The sequence below is a fragment of the Manis javanica genome, chromosome X, assembly GCF_040802235.1.
Source record: "Manis javanica isolate MJ-LG chromosome X, MJ_LKY, whole genome shotgun sequence".
In the NCBI taxonomy this organism is placed as follows: domain Eukaryota; kingdom Metazoa; phylum Chordata; class Mammalia; order Pholidota; family Manidae; genus Manis; species Manis javanica.
In genome coordinates this window covers 46,021,495-46,047,164 of record NC_133174.1, presented here as the reverse complement: position 1 = coordinate 46,047,164, position 25,670 = coordinate 46,021,495, and the positions used below count along the sequence as shown (strand labels likewise).

Below are 25,670 nucleotides of genomic sequence, written 5' to 3'. Positions count from 1 at the left end.
ATGGATTAAAAAAAAGTGGTACCATATATACAATGGACTACTGCTCAGCCATATGAAAAAAAAATCCTACCATTTGCAACAACATGGATGGAGCTGGAGGATGATATTGTCAGTGAAATGAGCCAGGTGGAGAAAGACTACTACCAAATGATTTCCCTCATTTGCGGAGTGTAACATAGAAGCAAAACTGAAGGAACAAAAAAGCTACAGGCTCCAAGAAGGGACTAGAGGTTACCAAATGCGATGGGTGTGGGAAAGCGGGTGCTGAGGGAGGGAGAAGGAGATTGAGGGGTGTTATGTTTAGTATACAAGGTTTGGGGGATCATTGGGAAAACTGTAGCACAGATAAGGCAAACTGAATCTGTGGCATCTTACTACACTGATGGACAGAGACTGCATTGGGGTATGTGGGGGGTCTTCATAATATGGGTAAATGTAGCAACCACATTGTTTTCTCATGTGAAACCTTCATAAAAGTGTATGTCAGTCATACCTTAATTTTAAAAACGAAGGTAGCCAGGTAGAGAAATAAAATCACATACAAAGGAAAACCCATCAGGCTATCATCAGACTTCTCAGCAGAAACCTTACAGGCCAGAATGGAGTGGCATGTTATATTTAATTCAATGAAGCAGAAGCGCCTTACACCAAAAATCTATCTGGCAAGATTATCATTTAAATTTGAAGGAGGGATTAAATAATTTCCATATAAGCAAAAGTTGAGTATTTAGCTCCCTCAAACCATCTCTACAGTGTATTTTGGAGGGACTGGTATAGAGTTACGTGTTCCTAAGGTCAAATAGCTGTCACCAGAGGTTATAAAAATGGATAGACAAAGAGTACAGAATATACCTAATATATAAAGAATGGAGGAAGAAAGAAAGAAGGAGGTATAAAAAGAACCTATATATTACGTTTGTAATAGCATACTAAGTGAGTTAAGTTAGACTCTTACATAGTATGGAAGTTAACCTTGAACCTTTGGTAACCACAAATCTAAAGCCTGCAATGGCAATAAGTACATACCTGTCAATAATCACCCTAAATGTAAATGGTCTGAATGCACCAATCAAAAGACATAGTGTCACTGAGTGGTTAAAAAAACTATACCCAAACTATGTGCTGCCTCCAAGAGACTCACTTCAAATACAGAGACATACACACACTAAAAGTGAAGGGATGGAAAAAGATATTTCATGCAACTAATAGAAAAAGCAGGTTTTGCAGTACTTAGACAAAAATAGAGTTTAAAACAAAGTCACAAGAGACAAAGAAGGACATTACATATTGATAAAGGGGTCAGTCCAACCAGAGGATATAACCATTATAAACATCTGTGCACCCAACAGAGGTGCACCTACGTATGAGAAACTAATACAGAATTAAAAGGGGAAATAGAATGTAATGCATAAAAATTCTAGGGGACTTCAACGCTCCAGTCACTCCAAAGGACAGATCAACCAGACAGAAAATAAGGATACAGAGGCACTGAACAACACATTAGAACAGATGGAGCTAACAGACATCTACAGAACTCTACAACCAAAAGCAGCAGAATATACATTCTTTTCAAGTGCACATGGAACATTTTCAAGAGTAGATCATATACTAGGCCACAAAAAGAGCCTTAGTAAATTCAGAAAGATTGAAATTTTGCCAAGCAGCTTCCCAGACCACAAAGATGTGAAACTAGAAATAAATAACACAAAGAAAATTAAAAAGCCCACAAAAACATGGAGGGTTAACAACATGCTCCTAAATAATTACTATATCAATGATCAAATAAAAAGAGTTCAAGCAATATATGGAGACAAATGACAACAATAACAACACCGCAAAATCTGGGGTGTAGTGAAGGCAAGTGATAAGAGGGAAGTATATTGCAATACAGGCCTACATCAGGAAAGAAGAGCAATCGCATATGAACAGTCTAAACTCAAAATTAACGAAACTAGAGAAAGAAGAACAGGTGAGGCCGTAAGTCAGTAGAAGGAGGGACATAATAAGATTAGAGCAGAAATAAAGTCTAGAAGAATAAAACAATATAAACAATCAGTGAAAACGGGAGCTCGTTCTTCGAGAAAATGAACAAAATAGATAAACCGCAAACCAGGTTTATCAAAAAAAAGAGAGTCTACACACAAACAGAATCAGAAATGTGAAAGGAATAATCACTACGGACACCACAGAAATACAAAGAATTATTAGAGAATACTATGAAAAATTATACACTAACAAACTTGGTAACCTAGAAGAAATGGACAACTTTCTTGAAAAATAAAACATTCCAAGGCTGACCCACAAAAAAAAACAAAGAATCTGGAGACCAAGTACTAACAACGAAATTGAATTGGTAATCAGAAAACTACCTAAGATAAAAAAAAAACTCCTGCAACCGATGGCCTCACTGCTGAATTTTATCAAACATTTAGTGAACACCTAATACCCATCCTCCTTAAAGTTTCCCAAAAAGTGGAATTGGAGGAAATACTTCCAAACTCAATTCTGTGAGGCCAGCATCACCCTAATACCAAAACCAGGGAAAGACACCACAAAAAAGAAAATTACAGACCAATATCCCTGATGAACATAGATGCAAAAATACTCAACAATAATATTAGCAAAGCATATTCAAAAATACATCGGCAAGGTCATCCATCATGATCAAATAGGATTTATTCCAGGGATGCAAGGATGGTAAAATATTTGAAAATCCATCACCATCATACACCACATCAGCAAAAAGAAGGAAAAAAAACACATAATCCTCTCTAGATGCTGAAAAAACATTCAACAAAATTCAACATCCATTCATGATAAAAACTCAACAAAATGGGTATAGGGTATATTATCTCAACATAATAAAAGCTATATAGGACAGACCCACAGCCGACATCATACTTTACAGTGAGAAGCTGAAACCTTTTCCTCTAATATCAGGAACAAGACAAGGATGCCCACTCTCCCTGCTTTTATTCAACATAGTACTGTAGGTCCTAGCCACAACAATCAAACAACACAGATATAACAGGAATCCAGATTGGTAAAGTAGAAGTCAAACTGTAACTGTTTGTAGATGACATGATATTGTACATAAAAACCCTAAAGAATCTACTCCAGAACTAGTAGAGCTAATATCTGAATTCGGCAAAGTTGCCAGATACAAAATTAATACACAGAAATCTGTTGCATTCCTATTCACTAATGATGAACTAACAGAAAGAGAAATTAGGAAAACAATTCCATTCACAGTTGCATCAAAACGAGTAAAATACCTAGGAATAAACCTAACCCAGAAAGTGAAAGACCTATACTCTGAAAACTACAAGACACTCATGAGAGAAATTAAAGAAGATACCAATAAATGGAAACACATCCTGTGCTCATGGATAGAAAGAATTAATATTGTCAAAATGGCCATCCTCCCTAAAGCAATCTAGAGATTCAATGCAATCCCTATCAAAATACCAACAGCATTCTTCAGTGAAGTAGAGCAAATAGTTTTAAAATTCATGTGGAACGACAAAAGACGCAGAATAGCCATGGCAATCCTGACAAGGATGAATAAATCTGGGGGGATTACCCTCCCTGACTTCTAGCTCTACTAAACGCCACAGTAATCAAGAGAATTTGGTACGGTCACAAGCAGAGACCCATAGGTCAATGCACAGACTAGAGAGCCCAGATATAAACCCAACCATGTATGGTCAATTCATATATGATAAAGGAGCCATGGACATACAATGGGGAAATGACAGCCTCTTCAACAACTGGTGGTGGCAAAACTGGATAGCTGCATGCAAGAGAATGAAACTGGATTATTATCTATCCCCATTCACAAAAGGAAATTTGAAGTGGATCAAAGACCTGAATGTAAGTCATGAAACCATTAAACTCTTAGAAGATAACACAAGCAAAAATTGAGTATATACATGAGCAACTTTTTTCTGAATGCATCTCCTCGAGCAAGGGAAACAAAAGCAAAAATGAACACATGGAACTATATCAAACTAAAAACCTTCTGTACAGCAAAGGGCACCATCAACAGAACAAAAAGGCATCCTACACTATGGGAGAATATATTTGTCAATGACATATCCAAGCAGGGTTTAACATCCAAAATATATAAAGAACTCACACACCTCACTACCAAAAAATTAAATAACCTGATTAAAACATGGGCATAGGATATGAACAGACAGTTTTCCAAAGAAGAAATTCAGATGGCCAACAGGCACATGAAAGATGCCCCACATCACTAATTATCTAGGAAATGCAAATTAAAACCACAGTGAGATATCTCCTCACACCAGTTAGGATGGCCAGTATCAAAAAGACTGAGAACAACAAATGCTGTTGAGAATGTGGAGAAACGGGACCCTCCTACTCTGCTGGTGGGAATGTAAGCTAATTCAACCATTGTGGAAAGCAATATGGAGCTTCCTCAAAAAACCAAAAATGGAAATACCATTTGACCTGGGAATTCTTCTACTAGGAATCACCCAAAGAACATAATTTCTCAGATTTAAAAAGACATATGCACCTGTACATTTATCGCAGCACTTTTTACAATAGCCAAGATATGGAAGAACCTAAGTGTCCATCAGTAGATGAATTGATAAAGACGTGGTGCATATTCATAATGGAATACTATTCAGCCATAAGAAAGAGACATATCCTACCATTTGCCACAACATGGATGGAGCTGAAGGATATTATGCCCAGTGAAATAAGCCAGGCAGAGAAAGACAACTACCAAATGATTTCCCTCATTTGTGGAGTATAACAACGAAGCAACACTGAAGGAGCAAAACAGGAAGAGTTCCACAGACTCCAGGAAGGGACTAGATTTTGCAAAGGAGAGGAGTGGGGGAGGGAGGGAGAAGGACATTGAGGAGTATTATAATTGGTATACATGGTGTGGGGGCATTCATGGGGAATACTAGCATGGAGAAGGCCAATAGTGACTGACATTTTACTATACTGTTGGGCAGTGACTGCAGTAGGATATGGGGGGACATGATAACATGTTTAATGTACTAACCACATTGTTTTTTCTTGTGAAACATTCATAAGGGTGTATATCAATATTACTTTAATAAAAAAATGAATGTTAAGTATTTTAAGCTAAAAGCATTGAAAAATAGTATAGGTATATATTTTTTGTTGTTTTGGATGGGCATGGTTTTTTTCAGTAATGAAACACCATCAAAGAAGAATTTGATATTAAAATAAGATTTTATGCCTTCTGTATGTGAACATTTTAAATAATGTCAAATAATGCCATCATATTATCTTAGTTTATGTAATATTTCTTGTACTGTTTGGGTTAAGTTCTTAATAAATGTTGGACCCTGTACTTTACATATTCTTATCTCGTATAACATCTTCAAAAAGGTACTGTAAACATCATTTACTTAACCTTTTGTAGGTAAGCTCAATTTTGAGGTAAAGATTAGAGAATTCAAGTAACTTGTTCTGGATGTCATTGAATATGAACCATAATAGCCAGCTGTCTTAAGTCTCTCCCCTTTCACTGGTTCCTTCTTTCTATGTGTATATTTAAAAAGAAAGAACAAGAGAAAGTAACAACATAGTTTTTTTTTCTTGGCCACGCTAGCTAAAGGTTTGTCCTTTTTTGCTGATCTTTTCAAAGAACCAAATTGGTTTCATTGATCTGTTTTTCTGTTTTCTGTTTTGTTTATCTCTGTTCTAATTTCTACCATTTCCTTTCTGTTTGCTTTGGGTTTAGTTTGCTGTTCTTTTTCTAGTTCCTTACAGTGGAAGATTATTGATTTGGAATATCTCTTTTTTAAAATGTAGGCAATTACAGCTGTAAATTTCCCTCTAAGCAATGTTTTTGGTGTATCTCATGAGTTTGGATATGTTGTATTTTCATTCATCTCAAGGGTTTTCTAATTTCCCTTGTGATTTCTTCTTTTACCCATTGTTTATTAAGAGTGTGTTGTTTAACTTCCATGTATTTGAATTTTCCAGATTTCCTTCTGGTGTGGATTTTTTATTTTTTACACTATTGTCGAAGGTACTTTGTATGATTTTATTCTTCCTAAATTTCTTGAAGTTTATTTTGTGGCTTAACATGGTCTATCCAGAAAAATCTCTTACATGTACTTGAGAAGAAAGAGTATACTGCTGTTGTGAGAGTGTGTGTGTGTGTGTGTGTGTGTAAGAGTATACTGCTGTTGTGTGTGTGTGTGTAAGAGTATACTGCTGTTGGTGTGTGTGTGTGTGTGTGTGTGTGTGTTCCAGTTGATTTAGTGTCCAAGACTTCTATTGTGTATCTTTTGTCTAGTTACTAATGTTTGCCCTGTGGATTACAGCTGACATCTTAATTAGTGAAAAGTTAGTTTGAATTAATAACAACTTCATTTTAATGGTACACAAAATCTTTCTCCTATTCCCCCCATTTTATGCTGTTGCCACAAATTACATCTCTTTTTACATTTTGAGCCCATCAGCATAAGTGTGTAATTATTGTTTTATGTAATTGTCTTTTAAAACACACAGAAAAAGAATACAGTAATACTGACTTTTCTGTTTATCCTGTATTATTACCATACAGTTGTTCTTTATTTCTTCATATGGAGTCATGTTACTGTCTCATGCCCTTTCAATTTCAGCCTGAAGGACTTTAGCATTTCTTATAAGTAGGTCTAGTAGCAAAAAACTCCCTCAAGTTTTAATCTGTGAATGTCTTAATTTCTTTCCCTACATTTTTTGAAAGATAATTATGCCAGATAGAGAATTCTTAATTGGCAGTTCCTTTAGCAATTTGAATATGTCTTCCCACTGCATTCTGGCTTCCATCGTGAGAAGATAGGAAATCAGCTGTTGATCTCATCCTTTGTACATGACAAGTCACTTTGCTCTTGTTGCTTTCAAGATTTTCTTTTGGCCTTTGACAGTATTACTGTAATGTGCCTTTGTGTGGGTCTCTGGTTTTATACTATTGGCTTCCATTGGGCTGCTTATTTCTTAGATTTGTAGGTTCATGTCTTCTGTGAAATTTGAGACCTTTTTGGCCATTAGTTCTTTTAATAATTTCTTTGCCCCTTTTTCTCTCTCCTCTCCTCTGGGACTCCCATTATGCATGTTGGTATACTTGATAGAGTCCCACAGATCTCTTAGACACTGCTTACTTCTCTCTCTCTTTTTTATTACTCTTCAGACTTTCTAACCTATCTTCAGATTCATTGGTTCTTTTTGTTTTACCCTTCCATATTTATTTTCAAATATACTTGTCTCAGAATTTTTACAAAACCAGTACATGTTCAGTGTCAAATATTAAGGGTATAGAAAACTGTCACAAAATTAACAGTATTCCTCAACCACCACATTTAGAAAAAATAACTGTTAACATTGTCTTTCATGTTCTGCTTTTTTTTGCCTCGGAAATAACCTATAGTGAGTATTTTCTCACAGCATTACATATTCTTCAAAAACATTTTTAAAGACTGGACAATGGTCTTGGCTTCCAAACCACCCTCGTGGTCCTTCTAAGTCTCCATGGCTGACCTTCTATGTCTGCTTGGCTGGTGCCTCCCTTCTCAATTTGTGAGTGTTAGAAAGGCTCAGGGCTCCATTTCTAGCTCTTTTCTTTCTAGGTGATCTCATCCAGTATCTTGGTTTTAAGGACCATTGACTCCCCAGATTGTGTCTATTTTCCTTGAACCTCAAACTCATGTATTTACTGCCTTCTCAAAAATCTGTACTGGATATCTAATAAACACCTCAGTTATGATGTGCATAAAATCAAACTTCTAACGTTACCTCTCATTTCTTTCCCCCAGGCTCAGTCCATTCCGGGTATCTGGCCCCCTACCTTTCCTGCATAGTGCCATGTATACTGTTGCTGCAGGGCCTCTGCACAGCTACATTCCTAGTATCTCTGTGGCTTGCTTCATCATCTTCTTTAAGTCTTAAGTGCAACCATCTCAGCAAGGTCTTCCCTAATACCTTACTTTAAAATTGAAACACACTTTATACTCCCTATTGCCCTTGCTGCTTTATTTTTATCTGTAAATACACATTCCCATCTAACATTGTTTATATTTAGCTAGGTTCATTGATTCATTCTTCTCTTTGCTTACATTTTCTGTTGAACCACTCTGGTGAAATTTTCATTTCTGTTATTGTGCTTTTCAGCCAGAATTTCTATTTGCTTTCTGTTTTTAAATCTCTAATTCTTTGTTTATATTCTTTATTTTATGAGACATCATTCTTGTGGTTTCTTTTAATTCTTTGTATATGATTTCTTAGCTCTTTGAGCATATTTTATATGTTGGTTTAAAGTCTTTGCCTAATAAGTCCAATGTCTGGACTTTCTTAGGAACAGTTTTATCGATTTCTTTCCAGCTTTATTGAGATATAATTGACATATTACATGGTGTGAGTTTTAAGGTGTACAACATAATGATTTCATAACACTTTTCTATTAATGATGTAATTACCATAATAGGGTTAATTAACAGCTGTATCACCTCACATAATTACCATTTTCTTTTTGTGGTGAAAACATTTAAGATGAACTCTCAGCAACTTTGAAGTATATAATATGGTATTTTTGTTAACTGTAGCCACCATGCTGTACATTAGATCCCCAGATCTTATTTATCATATAACTGGAAATTTGTACCTTTTAGCAAGCATCTTTCACAATGCCTGGCAACCACCATTCTACTCTCAGTTTCTATTAGTTCAGCTTTTTAGATTCCACATATGAGTGATAACAATACAGCAGTTGTCTTTATCTGACTTGACTTTACTTAGTAGAATGCACTCAAGGTCCATCCATGTTGTTGCAAAAGGTAGGATTTCCTTCTTTCTCATGGCTGAATAATATTCCAGTGTGTGTATGTATGCGTGCACACCCACATACCACATCTTTTTTATTGATCATAGACAGACACCTTTGGTTGTTTGCATACGTTGGATAGTGTGAATAATGTTTCAGTAAATATGGGAGTGCAAATATCTCTTTAGTGTCTTGATCTTATTTCCTTTGGATGTATACCTGAAACTGAAATTCCTGAATCACATGTTAGTTCTGTTTTTAATTTTTAAAGGAACCTCCATACTGTTTTCCATAGTATCTATACCAGCATTCCTACCAACAGTGCAAAAAGGTCCCCTTTTCACCAGATCTTCTCCAGTACTTCTTATTATCTCTTGTCTTTTTGGTAATAGTCATACTAACAGGTGTGAGGTGATACCTCACTGTAATTATGATTTGCATTTCCCTATGATTAGTGATATTGTGCACCATTTCATGTACTTGTTGGCTGAGTGTGTAGATCTTTTGCCTCATTGGGCTGAATTTATTTGTATTTCACTGTATTTATTTACATTAATTTATATAATAAAATTTCTTTGGGAAAATGTTCAGTTCCTCTGCTCTCTTTAAAATCACATATTTGTGTATGTGTGTGTATTATTGAGTTGTATGTGTTCTTATAATTTTGGATAGTCTTTCCTAAGGAGATACATGGTTTTTAAGTATTTTCCCCTATTCCATAAGTTGCCTTTTCATTTTGTTGATTTTCTTTTCTTTGGCTATGAAGATTTTTAGTGTGCTGTTTTCTTATTTATTTTTGCCTTTGTTGCTTGGGCTTTTGTGTCATATTAAAAAATCATTACCCAGAGTAATGCCAAGGAGCTGGTACCCTGTTTTCTTTAAAGAGTTTTATGGTTTCAGGCCTCATGTTGAAGTCTTTTAATCCATTTCAAGTTCATTTTCTTCAGTGGTGTAAGATAAGGGTCTAATTTGATTTTTCTGCATGTGGTTATACAGTTTTCCCACCACCATTTATCAGAGAGACCATGCTTTCCACATTGATTATTCTGAGCTCCCTTTCAGATAGTCAACCACATGTGAGGATTTATTTCAGGGTTCTTGACTTTATTCTGTTGGTCTGTGTGTTTTTATGCCAGTACCATACTGTTTTGAGTACTGTAGCTTTGTAATAATCTTTGAATCAGGAAATGTGATACCTCTTGGTTTGTTGTTCTTTCTCAGGATTGCTTTAGCTATTCAAGGTCTAACGTAGTTCCATACAATTTGAAGACTTTTTTCTATTTGGAAAATGTCATTGGAATTTTGATAGCAATTATATTGAATCTATGGATGGCATTGGGTAGTATGGACATTTTCACAGTATTAGTATTTGACCCATGGACATGGGATGTCTTTCCATTTGTTTGTCTTTAATTTCTTTCATCAGTGTTTTTATAGTTTTCAGTGTGTATAGATCTTTTGCCTCCTTGGGCTAAATTTATTTCTATTTCACTGTTTATTTACATTTGTTTAAATTTACATGATATGATTTTTGTCTTTTATTTTCTTAATGCCATGTATCACATGAATTGATTTTCATGTGCTGACCCACCTTGCATCCTAAGAATAAATCCTATTTGGTAAATGGTATATTGTGATGTGCTGTTCAATTCAGTTTGCTAGTATTTTGCTGATGGTTTTTGCACCTATGTTCATCATAGATACTGGCCTGTAGTTTTGTTTTCTTCTAGTGTCCTTACCTGGCTTTGGTATCAGGGTAATTCTTGTCTCATTAAATGAGTTTGGAAGTCTTCCCTCCTCCTCATGTTTTTGGTAAGAATTTGAAAAGGATTGGTGTTCTTTTTTAAATCTTTGGTGACATTCACCAGGGACACTATCTGGTTCTGGGATTTTTCTTTGTTGGGTGTATTTTGGTTACTGATTCCATCTCCTTATTCATTATTTGTTCATATTTTCTAGTTCTTCATGATTCAGTCTCTGTACCATATGTTTCTAGGAATTTATATCCAATTCTTCTAGGTTATCCAGTTTGTGTTACCAATTTGTTGGCAATTTGTTCATCATAGTCTGTTATCCTTTGTATCTCTGTAGTATCAATCATGTCTTTTCATTTACAATTTTGAGTGTTCATTCTTTTTTTCTGTATCTAGCTGAAGTTTTGTCTTTTTTCTTTTCAATCCAGCTCATATTTTAATTGTATCTCTGTAGTATCATTCATAATGTCTTTTCACTTACAATTTTATTTGAGTCTTCATTCTTTTTATACTGTGTCTAGCTGAGGTTTTGTCTATTTTTTCTTTCCAAACAAACCAGCTCTTATTTTAGTTGATCTTTTCTATTGTTTTTCTGGTCTCTTTCATTTATTTCTGCTCTGATTATTGTTATTTCCTTCTACTAATTTTGGGCTTAGTTCATTCTTATTTTTCTAGTTCCTTGAGGTATAAAGTTAGGTTGTTTAATTTGAGATCTCTCATTTCTTAATTGTATGTGTTTATCCTTATAAACTTTGTTTTTAGTACTGCTTTTGGTGTATCCCCCAAATTTTGATATTGTGTCTCCATTTTCATTTGTGTCAAGATGTTTTTAAGTTTCCCCTTTGATTTCTTCTTTCGACCCATTGGTTCTTCAAAAGTATATTGTTTAATTTCATTTATCTGTGAAATTTCCAGTTTTCTTCCTGTTACTGATTTCTGGTTTCCTACTACTGTGATCAAGAAAGATACTTGGAATGATTTCAGTCCTCTTAAATTTGCAAAGACTTGTTTTGTGACTGTCACACAATCTTTCTGAGAATGTTCCATGTTCAGTTGAGAAGAGTGTGTATTCTGCTGCTGTTGGATGGAATGTTCTGTATGTGCCTTGTAGGTCCATTGGTGTCAGAAGTATAGTTCAAGTCCAATGTTTCCGTATTGACAATCTGTCAGAACAGTATCTATTGTTGAATTGGGGGTATTGACATCCCCTAGTATTACTGTATTGTCTATTTCTCCTTTCAGATCTGTTAGTATTGCTTAATATATTTAGTTGCTCCAATATTGTGTGTATATAATTTACAATTCTTACATTCTTTTTGAATTGATCCTTTATTATCAGTATATAATGACCTTTTTAGTCTCTTGTTGAACACATTGAGTTTATCAGTTTTGGCTGAACTCACTATAGCTACTCTCTTTTGTGTTCTACTTAAAAAGAATATTTTTTTCCATCTCTTAACTTTGAGCCTTTGTGTGTCCTTAAAGCTAAAGTACATCTTTTGTAGACAGCAGAGAAGTTGGATCTAGTTTTTTATCCTTTCAGCCATTCTGTGACTTTTGATTGGAAAATGAGATCTACATTTAAAGTAATCATCGATAGGCAAGGCCTTCGTAATGCACTCTTATAATTGTTTTCTGGCTGTTTAGTATCTTCCTTGTCCTTTATTCCTCTCTTGCTACTTTCCTTTATGAATTGTTGACTTTCCGTAGTAATATGCTTTGATTCCTCTCTGCTTATTTTTTGTGTATCTCATCTAGGTTTTTGACTTGTGTTTATTACCATGAACCTTACATAAAACATCTTACAGCTCTAGCAGTCTATTTTAAGCTGATAACAGCTTTGGTCACATACAAAAACTACCCTTTACTTCCACCCTTACTTTGTTTTTGCTGTCACAATTTTCCTCTTCTTATGTTGTGTATTCATTAATAAAATTATTTTAGCTATTATTATTTTTAGTACTTTTGACCTTTGTTCTTTATCATGGGTGACCATTTATGACTGTTTTCTTTGAGCCCTATAACAGCTGCTGAGAGAGGCTGAACCTGGGTCACTTGATGTATGGGGCTGTATTTCCTAGCTGCCACAAAGGCGCTATTAACTGTAGATGGATGCCAAATTTGTTGTGGAGTTGTGGGTGGCACTGAGGGCAAGAGAAGTCTTATTTGGCTATTTTGTTGATACTACTCCTTGTGTTGCTACAATTCTTTCCTGTATATGTTTCGTAGTGTCTTGTTTCTTTGCTTACCTCTTAATTTTTTTTTCAGTGATGGACAGTTTGATAAAGTGGCAACTCTGGTAATCAGATTTTCGCCCCTCCCCAGGGTTTGTTGTTATGATTTGTTGTTTGTTTAGACATTTTTTAATTGATTTTGTAATTCTTTGGTTTGTGTGGCCATTGAAGTCTCTTTTGTTAGCTTAATGTCCAGCTAGTGATTTGCCTTAAAGTCTTAGAGCAATAACAACAAAAATCTCCTAGTATTTGCAGCTGGATTCTGCATGTATGTTAGTATCTTCAGTGTCAGTATTCAGTATCTTTGATGACAATCAACCAGAAAGTTTACAACTCTGCCTTAGCCTTCGCTTCTGGCTTGCATGGAGCCTGATGGTCAGTCGGAGGTTTGGGAATGTAGGACCTTCTCAAGTCTTTTCTGAGAATGTGCCCAGCCTTGGGCATACACGTGGCCTTCTAGATTCCCAGGATTATGTGGAGTTTTTCAAAGCCCTTATTCCATAAAGTATCTCATACCACAGTCTTTCTTTCCAAACTTTTCAGTTTGTTATTTAACCCAGCTATATGCCTTGTCCCAGAAAACATTTACTGGTTGAGTGCATTTACTCTAGAATATTTTCAACAAATGTCCACCCCAACCCTGGGAAAGTTATGAATTTGGCAAAAATGCTTGATATCTTAAATGCAGTTAAAAATGCAGGCTAGTTATTAAGCAAGATTGTATGGCTAGTGTTTCAAACGTAGAAGCCAGTAATAGTGCACAGTGGAGCCATTCTCACCCATTACTTTAGAGGCTAGTACTTGACGAGTTTTTTAGACTTTGTGGTAGAAGAGTATGCTAGTAGTAATCAGTACAGAATCTTCTGCTTTGCAGCTTGGTTCATGTCAAAAAGTGAGAGACTGGAGAGCACATGATTCCTCTGTAGTAAGGGAGGTGAACAAGCTGAACATGGAAAGTGTAATACAGTACTGAAGTCTAGATTGAACAAGACTGACCTGTTAGCAAGCATGTGGAACTCAGTCATTTGCAATAGTTACTTATGTAAAAGTAGCATCCTCACAGAACAGTGAAATTGATATCTTTGGAGAAATCACCTTAAGGCCATCCATCTTGCCTTGAATCTTAAATCCTTGCTTCTGTTTGCTCCCTCTTTTTATCACATTGGATGTTTTCAGTGTTGAGAAGCCACATTCTTAAAGTACTCTATAGGCAAAGCTACCTTAAGCACTGTTTAACTTTTTTTTTTCCTTTTCTAAGAGCTGGGGTGGAAAAGAGAATGGCTTTGGACTTGCAGAATGTTGCAGAGACTTACATATGGTGGTAAGTAACTTTGGGATACAGATGTCTTTTGGCTGAGCTGTGTGTGGACTCTTTTTGAGTCTTACTTTACAGTGAAATACATGCTCTATAGAGTTACCACATCACATCAGGACCTTAGCAGAACCTGAGATCATTTGAGACATAAGCACACCTTGTCAAGAAATGCTTGGCCTTCTGCTGGTGGTAGATGAAGAATCTCAGAAACACTATATATTTATACCCAGCTCTTGAGTAGGAAGCTGCATTTAGTGAATTGGTTTGGAAATGATGAAACATCCTAAAATGTGCATTTGCTTGCATTCTCTCAAGGGCATTATTGGAACTCTAGGCAGTCCGGCATGACTTAAGAAGGGATGCTTAAAGAACAGTTCTGCTGTTAGGGTTATTAAGAACTTATACTGTTCTAAGTTCTGTCCCATGTTTATCGCTCATGCCCTGTCCTCCTCAGACCTTTCACTCATGCTGAAATTATGAGATCAGGTCACCTATGCCTCTGCTTTGATACCATTGCTGTGGAACCACAAGGCACAATTGGATTTGTTTTAACAATTCTTTGCCAAGAAGCAACTGTATTTTCCAGCAGATGTGCTGCTGCTTTTGTCAGTTTGTTATGTATAAGATAGTTGGCTGAAATGAAATTTAATGAATTTATCTTAGCAAGCCTTTTTCTTCCAGGAGACTAGCTCTTTTTCTGGTCACAGAAAACTATAAAATAGAACAAATTACTTTACCACCTTAGCTGGTATACTTTGTTTAGTGTGCATTATATGAATGGATATTGGGTCATATGGGAGGTGATGGTTGTCTGTGTACTTATCAAAGCTATGTAAATCTTAAAGGGTATTCGATTTGGAATTCTGAAAAAATAATTTTTCATCTAACTTTAGATGGTTAATTCTGAGCCTCCTTATATGTATTAAGCTTGTTCTTTGCCCCTTGGGCAAAACAATATGATACACTTTACTAGGCTTGCATGTTTGTTACCTATTATGGTCCCAGCCTGTATTAAGAAATCACACACCTTTTATTTTTTTATGTTTGGCATGTCATGAGATTATGATGTATATTTTAAAAGCAACTAATAGATGTTCATTTTTTTAAATTCTAAGAGTATAATGGAGTATACAGTAATTATCTTTCCTGGATGCAACCACTCCTACTGGTTTCTTTTAAGGATACATTTTAATGAATATGCTGATATCTTATTTTTTCATATCACTTCCCTAAACTTAAAGAGGATTTGTTGTCAGGGCTTGTTTCATACTGTCTTGGTTGAATATCTTAAATGCTGTAGTATGGTATGGAAAGGAGTATGTGAAAAATTGTGAAGGTATACCCATGAGGCATAATTTAAGTAAAATACCTCAGAAGGTGATGATATACACTAAGGATTCTATAAAAATGTTCTTTTCCATTCTCAAGCTGGTACCTATATCCTTGTATTTGTCTTCCATCTTTTCTTGGATTCTTATTCATTATTGCTTGACAGACTTGTCCCTCTTTTCCCTCTTGAGAATAGCTACAGTCAAAATTGGTCTCTTGAAAAAAGGGCAACTGGTAACAAACAAGTAAGAAATATGAAAGCTGTTGGAGCTCAGTGCTCCATGCTCCTAATTCTTACTACAAGATGTCTGAGCTCTCAAGTAGTGAAGGCTTTGTAGCTACTGACTATATTGCTCATTCTACCACCACAGTGGGTTGATCAAGTGGCTAGAACTTTGAAGGAAGATTTGGGAGAAGATGATATCTGATTGTTTCATGTGCTTTGTACACAGAAATACCCACCCAGTGCAACTACACTACACTTTGAATTCTATGCAGATCCTGGGGCTGAGGTCAAAATCGAGAAAAGGGTGAGTTTTATTCAGACTTGTTCTGATAGTCTATGATGTACTGTAACTTTTCTAGGATTCCTCAGTTAAATGAGAGAATGGTTTTGAGCTACACTGCTGCCTTGCCAAGCTATGTATACCTAGAAGCTTCTCAGGAATAAGTGTTCATTGTATGCCCAACTCTCTTAGGTTTGGATCTTACTAATATTGGAGCTGCCAAAAGAGAGAATTCCTTTTATGAGGCTCATATTTTTCTGAGTCTCAGTTGAGAATTCCAACAAGCAGTGTAATAATCTGGATAATGATAGCTTGCCTTCATCTACTTAAGACAGTGTGCAAGAAGTAGATATAATTGCTTATAGGGTCCTGCTTCAATTATCTGGTCAACCATATTCTTTCAGGAGATAATAAAATTAAGTTTGGTTTAGAAGTGGCCTAGTGAAGAAGATCTTTTTTTCTTCTACATATACAGTATTTGGTTAATTAATTAATTAATCTTCCTTGATTAATGCCACCTTGAAAATAGCTCGAATGTATTTACACAGAAATTGTTTTTGTGGATTCAGTCGTTGCTATGAATACAGATGCTGTGGGGATTAAGGCAATAAAGGTTAAAAAGAGGCAAAGAAAAAATATGAAATGTGTCTGACTGTTTATATTATATTTTGTTACTGCTAGTTTCAAAAAGCTTTCCTGAGAATATTCTGTATATAAAATAGTTATTTGGGGGAATTCTAAAGTCACCTTGATTTTTCAGAGCATTCAGTTAGGTTTCAACCTAGGGTGACATCTTGGTTTTCAGACAGCTCTTACAGTCTTATAGAAGGAAAGCTAAGGTATAACAGTGACTCCTAACAACTGTTCTTCTTAATTTCAGACAACTAGTAACACACTACATTATATTCATATAGAGCAACTTGACAAGGTAAGAACAATCTTTGACTGTTGGCTAGTTTCTTAATATTTGGTTCACTCTTTGTTACTAACTATTTTTTTTCTAATGTAGATTTCAGAAAGCCCTTCTGAAATCATGGAATCTCTTACCAAAATGTACAGCATTCCTAAGGATAAGCAGGTATGCTGTGTCCTAAAAATACCTAAGAATGTGGTTGTTATCCATAGATTAATGGTATGTGCTGGACTGAGAGATAGCATAACAGAAAGAAAGGAGTCAGACCATGGGTATATTAGTTAGCCTCAGTGAGCCTTAGTTTCCTTAGTCTTTGATGAGGCCAACACTTACTAACTTAACTTACTAGGTCATCATGAGAGTTTGAGGAAAACATAAGCTGCCTTACTCATCATGAGTATCTCATAAGTATTGGTAGCTCAATACTTTGGATACCAAAGGAGAAAACATTAATTGTGTTACATTTTTCTGCTTATTGTGATGGTGATCAAGTATTTAATTTGATTAATAACACTCATTACTCTTGCCAGATGTCTCCAGTTTGTTGCCTATCAGTATAGTTGATAGTTCTTGGCTTATGTTGGGATAATTGGATACTTAGTTATGTAGTTGCCTAGGTAGCAAGTTAAATTTTAAAATCGCCAGCATTTCTGGTATTCACTATATTCATCATTCTTGAGCTTCTTAATGTTGACTCAGAAAGAAGATGCTTATGTGAGCCCCTGTTCTGTCACTCTCATTTTGTCAGCTAACCCCAGAGTGTTCTGTTTGATACCTTAACAAATAGCAATAGTAAACCATTTTACCAAATAGCCTGACAGGTAAGAATTATCCATTACCTTTTCCACTGATTTCCTAATTTAGATCATATGTCTCTACAGATGCTGTTATTTACACACATAAGGCTGGCCCATGGCTTTTCGAATCACAGGAAGCGATTGCAAGCTGTTCAGGCCAGGCTGCATGCAATATCTATATTAGGTAAGAGAATAACATTCTGTAATTAACAGGCCCAGATTAGTCAGTTTAAACATGATTTCTTTTGAACTTCATATGTCTTTGTTGCTATGAGACTTACTGTAGTTACCTACATGGCAGTTAAATTGTAAAATTGTCATCATTTCTAGTGTTCACCACTCTTTCATTCTTGAGCTTAAGGTTGGGTCAGAAAAAGGATATGATAATGATTGATATATCACAAGTTTTGATTTTGGTACTTTTTTGAATGGGTGTCAGGTAGTCATCACCTTCTTGCCGTTTCATAATGTCTTCCTCTTCTATCCCTTCAGTAGTACAGTTTTTTTCCATGTTTTATCAATAGCTTGTTCTTTTTCATTGCAATAAAGAACTCCTCTCTGAATGTACTACAACTTAGCAGTATATTATTCTGTCATTGATAGATGTTTAGATTTGTTTCCAGTTTTGGACTCTTACAAATAATGCTGCTGTAGACATTCTGTGCACTTTTGTTGAGCATCCTTCAGTAGTACAGTTTTGACGTAAGTCAGAAAGTGTTCACTAAGTAGTCAAACTGTGTATTTTACTTTTACTGAAGGGTAGTAGAGTGGAAAGCACCCTGGTTTTGAAATCAGTACTGGTCTGTCACACTGGCTGCATATTATTAACCACAAGTTTATCCTTTTGGTCTCAGTTTCCTTATTTAATATTGGGACTATACTTATTTTATAGGCTGATCTGAGATTTGAGTGAAAACCTGTTAAGTACCCAGTATAGGCCAGGCACATAGAAAGTATAAAATGGTAGCTGCTGTCAATATTACCAGCCTCCATTTTATTACTTGTTTGCTCTTTTAAACTGTGCATTCTTTGAAGTGAAATTCCTAGTATTCTCTTTGTACTCATACCTAGCATAACTTCTGGCATGTTGGTGGGTACTCAGGGAAATGTTTGTTGAAAAACTAGATGAATGTGCTCATATCCCATTTGTTTGCACTTCTGGAGACTATGTCCAGTATTACCTCTGTGTAGGATTATATACATTCTCAAGTTTTAACTCCAGTGTCATATGAGTTTCTGACTTAGTCTGCAGTAGTTAATAAATTCTGTCCTTTACAGCTTATATAAGTTTTTCCAGTGAAAAACAATCACATGAAGAGACTGAAATGGAAGTCTGTGTCCAAGGCATAATAGAGTAACCAAGTAGTGATATTTGTCACAAATAGTGACAAAAAATGAACTCTTCACTCTTTTCATACTTCTATTCTCAAAACTCCTTGCTCAAGACAACTGAACCATTAATAAGAGAATCTGTCCATTTGGTCGATATTTAGACTTTGTATCACCATATTTGATCTGGTCTCTAGAATTCAGTGACTCTGCCCTCCAGTGCTAGTTGGAAGGGCGTTCTTCCCCAAAACCAGTAGGTGCCAAAATGTTTGTCATTGGGCAGTGGCTTGACCACTGCCTTCTTGCCTAAAGTGTTTATTTCTCCTTTTGCAGTGTATTCCAATGCCTTGCAGGAGTCAGCAAACAGTATCTTGTATAATGGGTTGATAGAGGAGTTGGTAGATGTCCTTCAGATAACAGATAAGCAGCTTATGGTGAGTGAGTATTAATGGATATCACACTCATATGTATTTATTTGCCTTTTGGTTTTTCCCAGGGGGTTAGAATGAACCCTAAGAGAGAAACTTAGTCTTCTTATTTCCTCTTTGGATATTTAGCTGTACAGTTAAGATATGCTAGAATTTCAATGTTATTGTCAACAGACCTCTGTTTCCCCCAAACAATTACCAATAGAATGACTTAAGTTACATAGTTTTGGATATTAACAACTTGGTTCAGTCTTCTACTTCTGATTTAACACATCCCATGTTTTACTTACCTTCTGTTCTCCTAGGAGATTAAAGCTGCCTCTTTACGAACATTAACATCAATTGTCCACTTGGAGAGAACTCCCAAACTTAGCAGTATTATTGACTGTACTGGAACTGCTTCCTACCACGGGTTTTTGCCTGTACTTGTACGGAACTGTATCCAGGCCATGATTGGTAAGTTGTTTTGATGGTTATTATCCTAGGCAACAAGAGGAACACTATCTTTGCCTGTTTGCCTTTGTTTAACATCCTGCCAGCTTAACATCAAATTCTGAGGTTGCTCTCTCTCTCTCTCTCTCAACGTCTCTTGTAGATCCTTCCATGGATCCATACCCTCACCAGTTTGCCACTGCTCTCTTCTCTTTTTTATACCATCTGGCCAGCTATGATGCTGGTGGTGAAGCCTTGGTGTCCTGTGGAATGATGGAAGCCTTATTGAAGGTGCTTTAATTTTTTTTGATACATTTGTGGGGAAAACTAAGGGTATAGAGTTGCAAGTTTAGAGTGGCTCACATTGAGAGCAGATAGCATAAGAAAGCTTACTCAGAAAATGCTATCCTAGTTTGGCCTTTTAGTTATCTCATTAACAATTTTAAAAATAGACATAAAGATACTCTGTAAACTATGCTATTATGGTAATAGGCTTTACTATCTCCCGGGCTCTGGGCATAAATTTTTTTCTGCCTGAATATTTTATGTAATCCTGAAAAGTAATTTATGTTCCTGTTACCTCAGGAGGTTGAGTCCCAGAAGTGATAGATAGAGCTATCATTTGACAGGTACCAAAAATCAAACACATGTGGGTTTTTGTGTCCTATACTGTACTGTTTCTGAGACCCAAGCTGCATGTTTCCAAAAAAGTACATTATTTACAGCTTTGTGTCTTTTCATCTGATGGGTTTTGCCTCTTTTTCTCTCCCTGTTAGGTCATAAAATTTCTTGGGGATGAACAGGACCAGATAACATTTGTCACCAGAGCCGTCAGAGTGGTTGACCTCATCACCAACCTGGACATGGCAGCTTTTCAATCCCATAGTGGACTTTCTATCTTCATTTATAGACTTGAGGTATTACACAAGGAACACTCTGCATAGACTTAGTCCCCAGTGAGAGCTCAGCCTAGGAACTATCCAAATAACCCTTAAAGAGCCTTCTTATCACTATTCTGTTTTTAGAAACCAACTCTATAATCTGCTTGCAGCATTCTTTGACTATAATTATATTTAATCCCTGTCATATATGTAGTATATTTTTACTACTTTTCCTTGATTATAGCATGAAGTAGATTTGTGCCGGAAAGAATGTCCATTTGTGATCAAGCCAAAGATCCAGAGACCCAGTACTACACAAGAAGGAGAAGAAATGGAAACTGATATGGATGGTAATAACAGTTACTAAGTCAGTATTTTTGTGCTTGATGTTTTCTGTCATCCAACTCCAATTTTCATTGTTTCTCATAAATTCTAAAGTGCATAACTGACTTGAGTGCATATGTTCAGCAAAAAAAAAAAAAACCAGTTTTTTTCTTTGTTAAGTTACCTGCACATTGTTTTTCATGATGATAATTAGGAAAGGGAGGAGGCACACACGTTGTTGGAAATAGAGCTAGAAGGTGAAGTAGATGTCAGAGCTGCAGTAGAACCCCACAGTCACTCTGTGAGGTTAATCTATTTTATTTCAAGACTTAATCGCTGTTTTCTTTAAGTATTGGTTCATTATCTCCTTAGTCTCACTAAAATGTCACCTCCATGAGATCAGGATACTATTTTGTTCACTACTGTTCTCCAGCAGTGCCTGATGCATCATAGGTATTTAAATATGTGTTTAGGGAAGATAAGAATGTAGACTCTAAAATGGGACCTTCTGAAATTATCTGGGTATTTTGAGAAAGGAGAAGAGAGGTGAAAAAGTTGTTGGATAGGGAATGATTTTTAAATCATAAAACCTGAAAGGTAGAAGATCAGATATTCTTAATCTTTGGGTGCATCATGAGTGTCCTTTTTTTTAAATCTCTCTGCCCTCCACCCCATGCATAGGTCATAATAATAGTACCAAAATTTTTTTAAAAAAACAGCTTCCTTGGAATTTATGCGTATCTTGATGACTCAGGATGTCATTATATGTGTTACCATGTTTATAATAAAAGTCTTAGAATTTATAATGCTCGGTATTAGAATTTTATAATGCTTTAATTTATAGCTTGCTGGTCTCTTTTTTTTTTAACACAATTATCTATGTGGATTATTGTCCCTAGAAGCCTCTTTACCCAATTTCTATGTCTAGTCTGTTGTGGGCAGACTGACATCTGAGTTAATGGGTGAGATCCTTGAAGGTTGATTAAAATGTGACATCTACTAAATGAAGTGGTACAGAAGACTACGTGAAGACTCACACTGTTCATTACAAATCAGTGGTTGTCAAACTTGAGTAAGCATAAGAATAAATGAAAGTGCTTGCTAAAGATTTCAACCCTGCCCATAATGCTTGATTCAGTAAGTTTTCAAGTGAAGACCAGGAAATCTGCATTTTTAACAGCCAATCCAAGTGGTTCTGATGTACTCATAGAGAAAATTTTACATTGCTTGAAAAGCAGGTTAGAAAACTGAGTTTGGGTTTCCTGTATCTAAGTAGGCACATGTATGTATGCTTGTATATGTATTAAAAAGACTAGAGGAAAATATATCTTTTTTTTATTAAGGTATTATTGATATACACTCTTATGAAAGTTTCACATGAAAAAACAATGTGGTTACTACATTCACCACTGTTATCGTGTCCCCCCCATACCACATTGCAGTCACTGCCCATCAGTGTATTTAAGATGCCACATAGTCACTATTTGCCTTTGTGCTACACTGTCTATCCCCTGATCCCTACAATACCATGTGTACCAACTTAATACCCCTGAATCCCCTTCTCACTCCCTCCCCACCTGCCCTTTCCCGCCCCTCCCTCCCCTTTGGTAACGGCTAGTTCCTTCTTGGAGTCTGTGAGTCTGTTGCTGTTTTGTTCCTTCAGTTTTGCTTCATTGTTATACTCCACAAATGAAGGAAATCATTTGGCACTTGTCTTTCTCTGCCTGGATTATTTCACTGAGCATAATATCCTCCAGCTCCATCCATGTTGTTGCAAATTGCAGAATTTGTTTGTTTCTTACAGCTGAGTAGTATTCCATTGTGTATATGTACCACATCCTCTTTATCCATCCATCTACTAATGGACACTTAGGTTGTTTCCATATCTTAGCTATTGTGAATAGTGCTGCAATAAACTTAGGGGTGCATATGTCTTTTTGAATCTGAGAAATTATGTTCTTTGGGTAAATTCCTAGGAGTGCGGTTCCCGGGTCAAATGGTATATCTATTTTTAGTTTTTTGAGGAACCTCCATATTGCTTTCCACAATGGTTGAATTAGCTTACATTCACACCAGCAGTGTAGGAGGGTTCCCCTTTCTCCATATCTTCGCCAGCATTTGTTGTTCTTAAGTCTTTTCAATACTGGCCATCCTAACTAGTGTGAGGTGATATTTCTTGGTGGTTTTAATTTGCATTTCCCTTATAATTAGTGATGTGGAGCATCTTTTCACATGTCTGTTGGCCATCTGAATTTCTTTGGAGAATTGTCTGTTCATATCCTCTGCCCATTTTTTAATGGAGTTATTTGCTTTTTGGGTGTTGAGACATGTGAGTTCTTTATATATGTTGGATGTTAACCCGTCATTGGATATGTCATTTACAAATATATTCTCCCATACTGTAGGATGCCTTTTTGTTCTGTTGATTGTGTCCTTTGCTGTACAGAAGGATTTAAGTTTGATATAGTCCCATGTGTTCATTTTAGCTTTTATTTCCCTTGCTCAAGGAGATGCATTCAAAAAAAAAGTTGCTCATGTTTATATTCAGGAGATTTTTGCCTGTATTATCTTCTAAGAGTTTTATGGTTTCATGACTTACATTCAAGTCTTTGATCCATTTCAACTTTACATTTGTGCATGGGTATAGACAATAATCCAGTTTCATTCTCTTGCATGTAGCTGTCCAGTTTTGCCAACACCAGTTTTTGAAGGGGCTGTCATTTCCTCATTGTATGTCCATGGCTCCTTTATTGTATATTAGTTGACCATACATGGTTGGGTTTATATCTGGGCTTTCTAGTCTGTTCCATTGGTCTATGGTTCTGTTCTTGTGCCAGTACCAAATTGTCTTGATTACTGTGGCTTTGTAATAGAGCTTGTAACCGGGGATCACAATCCCCTCAGCTTTGTTCTTCCTTCTCAGGATTGCTTTGGTTATTCGGGATCTTTTGTGGTTCCATATGAATTTTAGAAGTATTTTCTCTAGTTCACTGAAGAATGCTGTTGGTATTTTGATAGGAATTGCATTGAATCTGTGGATTGCTTTAAGCAGGAAGGCCATTTTGACAATATTAATACTTCCTATCCATGAGCATAGGATGTGTTTCCATTTATTGGTATCTTCTTTAATTTCTCTCATGAGTGCCTTACAGTTTTCAGAGTATAGATCTTTCACTTTCTTGGTTAGGTTTATTCCTAGGTATTTTATTCTTTTTGATGAAATTGTAAGTGGAATTATTTTCCTGATTTCTCTTTCTGTTAGTTCATCATTAGTGTACAGGAGTACAACAGATTTCTGTATATTAATTTTGTATCTGGCAACTTTGCTGAATTCAGATATTATATCTAGTAGTTTTGGAGTGGATTCTTTAGGATTTTTTATGTACAATATCGTGTCGTCTGCAAGTAGTGACAGTTTGACTTCTTTACCAATCTGGATGCCTTTTATTTCTTTGTATTGTCTGATTGCCGTGGCGAGGACCTCAAGAACTATGTTGAATAAAAGTGGAGGGAGTGGGCATCCTTGTCTTGTTCTCGATCTTAGCGGAAAGATTTTCAGCTTCTCACTGTTAAGTATGATGTTGGCTGTGGGTTTGTCATATACGCCTTTATTATGTTCAGGTACTTGCCCTCTCTACCCATTTTGTTGAGAGTTTTTATCATGAATGGATGTTGATTTTTTTCTAATGCTTTTTCGGCATCTATAGAGATTATCATGTGGTTTTTGTCCTTTTTATTGATGTGGTGGGTGAAAGTGATGGATTTTCTATTATTGTACCATACTTGCATCCCAGGAATAAATCCTACTTGATCATGATGGATGATCTTTTTGATATAGTTTTTAATTTGGTTTCCTACAGTTTTGTTGAGTATTTTTGCATCTATGTTCATCAGGGATGATGGTCTGTAATTTTCTTTTTTTGTGGTGTCTTTGCCTGATTTTAGTACTAGGGTGATCCGGGACTCATAGAATGAGTTTGGAAGTATTCCTTCCTCTTCTACTTTTTGGAAAACCTTAAGGAGGATGGATATTAGATCTTCACTAAATGTTTGATAAATTCATCGGCGAAGCCATCGGGTCTAGGGTTTTCTTTCTTAGGTAGTTTTTTGATTACCAATTCAATTTTGTTGCTGGTAATTGGTCTGTTCAAATATTCTGTTTCTTTGTGGGTCAGCCTTGGAAAGCTGTATTTTTCAATAAAGTTGTCCATTTCTTATAGGTTATCCAGTTTGTTAGCATGTAATTTTTCATCGTATTCTCTAATAATTCTTTGTATTTCTGTGGTGTTGGTAGTGATTTTTCCCTTCTCATTTCTGATTCTGTTTATGTGTGTAGAGTCTCTTTTTTTCTTGACAAGTCTGGCTAGGGGTTTATCTATTTTGTTTATTTTCTCAAAGAGCCAGCTCCTGCTTTCATTGATTCTATTGTTTTATTCTTCTCAATTTTATTTATTTCTGTTCTAATCTTTATTATGTCCCTTCTTCTACTGACTTTGGCCCTCATTTGTTCTTCTTTTTCTAGTTTCGTTAATTGTGAGTTTAGACTGTTCATATGGGATTGTTCTTCTTTCCTGAAGTACTCCTGTATTGCAGTATACTTCCCACTTGGCACC

The 25,670-nt window shown here is 35.9% G+C and overlaps 1 protein-coding gene across 16 annotated transcripts in view; it reads left to right on the top strand.

Annotated features, from left to right (window-relative positions):
* Nucleotides 1–25,670, top strand: part of HUWE1 (HECT, UBA and WWE domain containing E3 ubiquitin protein ligase 1) — a 200,872-nt gene that overhangs the window by 71,683 nt on the left and 103,519 nt on the right. For 14 of the 16 annotated variants that reach the window (XM_073227659.1, XM_073227656.1, XM_073227658.1 and 11 more), the window contains 10 exons: nucleotides 14,062–14,124; nucleotides 15,900–15,977; nucleotides 16,834–16,881; nucleotides 16,963–17,031; nucleotides 17,748–17,847; nucleotides 19,305–19,426; nucleotides 19,726–19,876; nucleotides 20,016–20,143; nucleotides 20,629–20,769; nucleotides 20,978–21,083. In XM_073227659.1, the coding sequence (XP_073083760.1) occupies nucleotides 14,062–14,124; nucleotides 15,900–15,977; nucleotides 16,834–16,881; nucleotides 16,963–17,031; nucleotides 17,748–17,847; nucleotides 19,305–19,426; nucleotides 19,726–19,876; nucleotides 20,016–20,143; nucleotides 20,629–20,769; nucleotides 20,978–21,083 (1,006 nt within the window). The remainder of the gene's footprint in view (nucleotides 1–14,061; nucleotides 14,125–15,899; nucleotides 15,978–16,833; nucleotides 16,882–16,962; nucleotides 17,032–17,747; nucleotides 17,848–19,304; nucleotides 19,427–19,725; nucleotides 19,877–20,015; nucleotides 20,144–20,628; nucleotides 20,770–20,977; nucleotides 21,084–25,670) is intronic. The other 2 variants (XM_017666009.3, XM_017666002.3) reach the window with 1 other exon arrangement.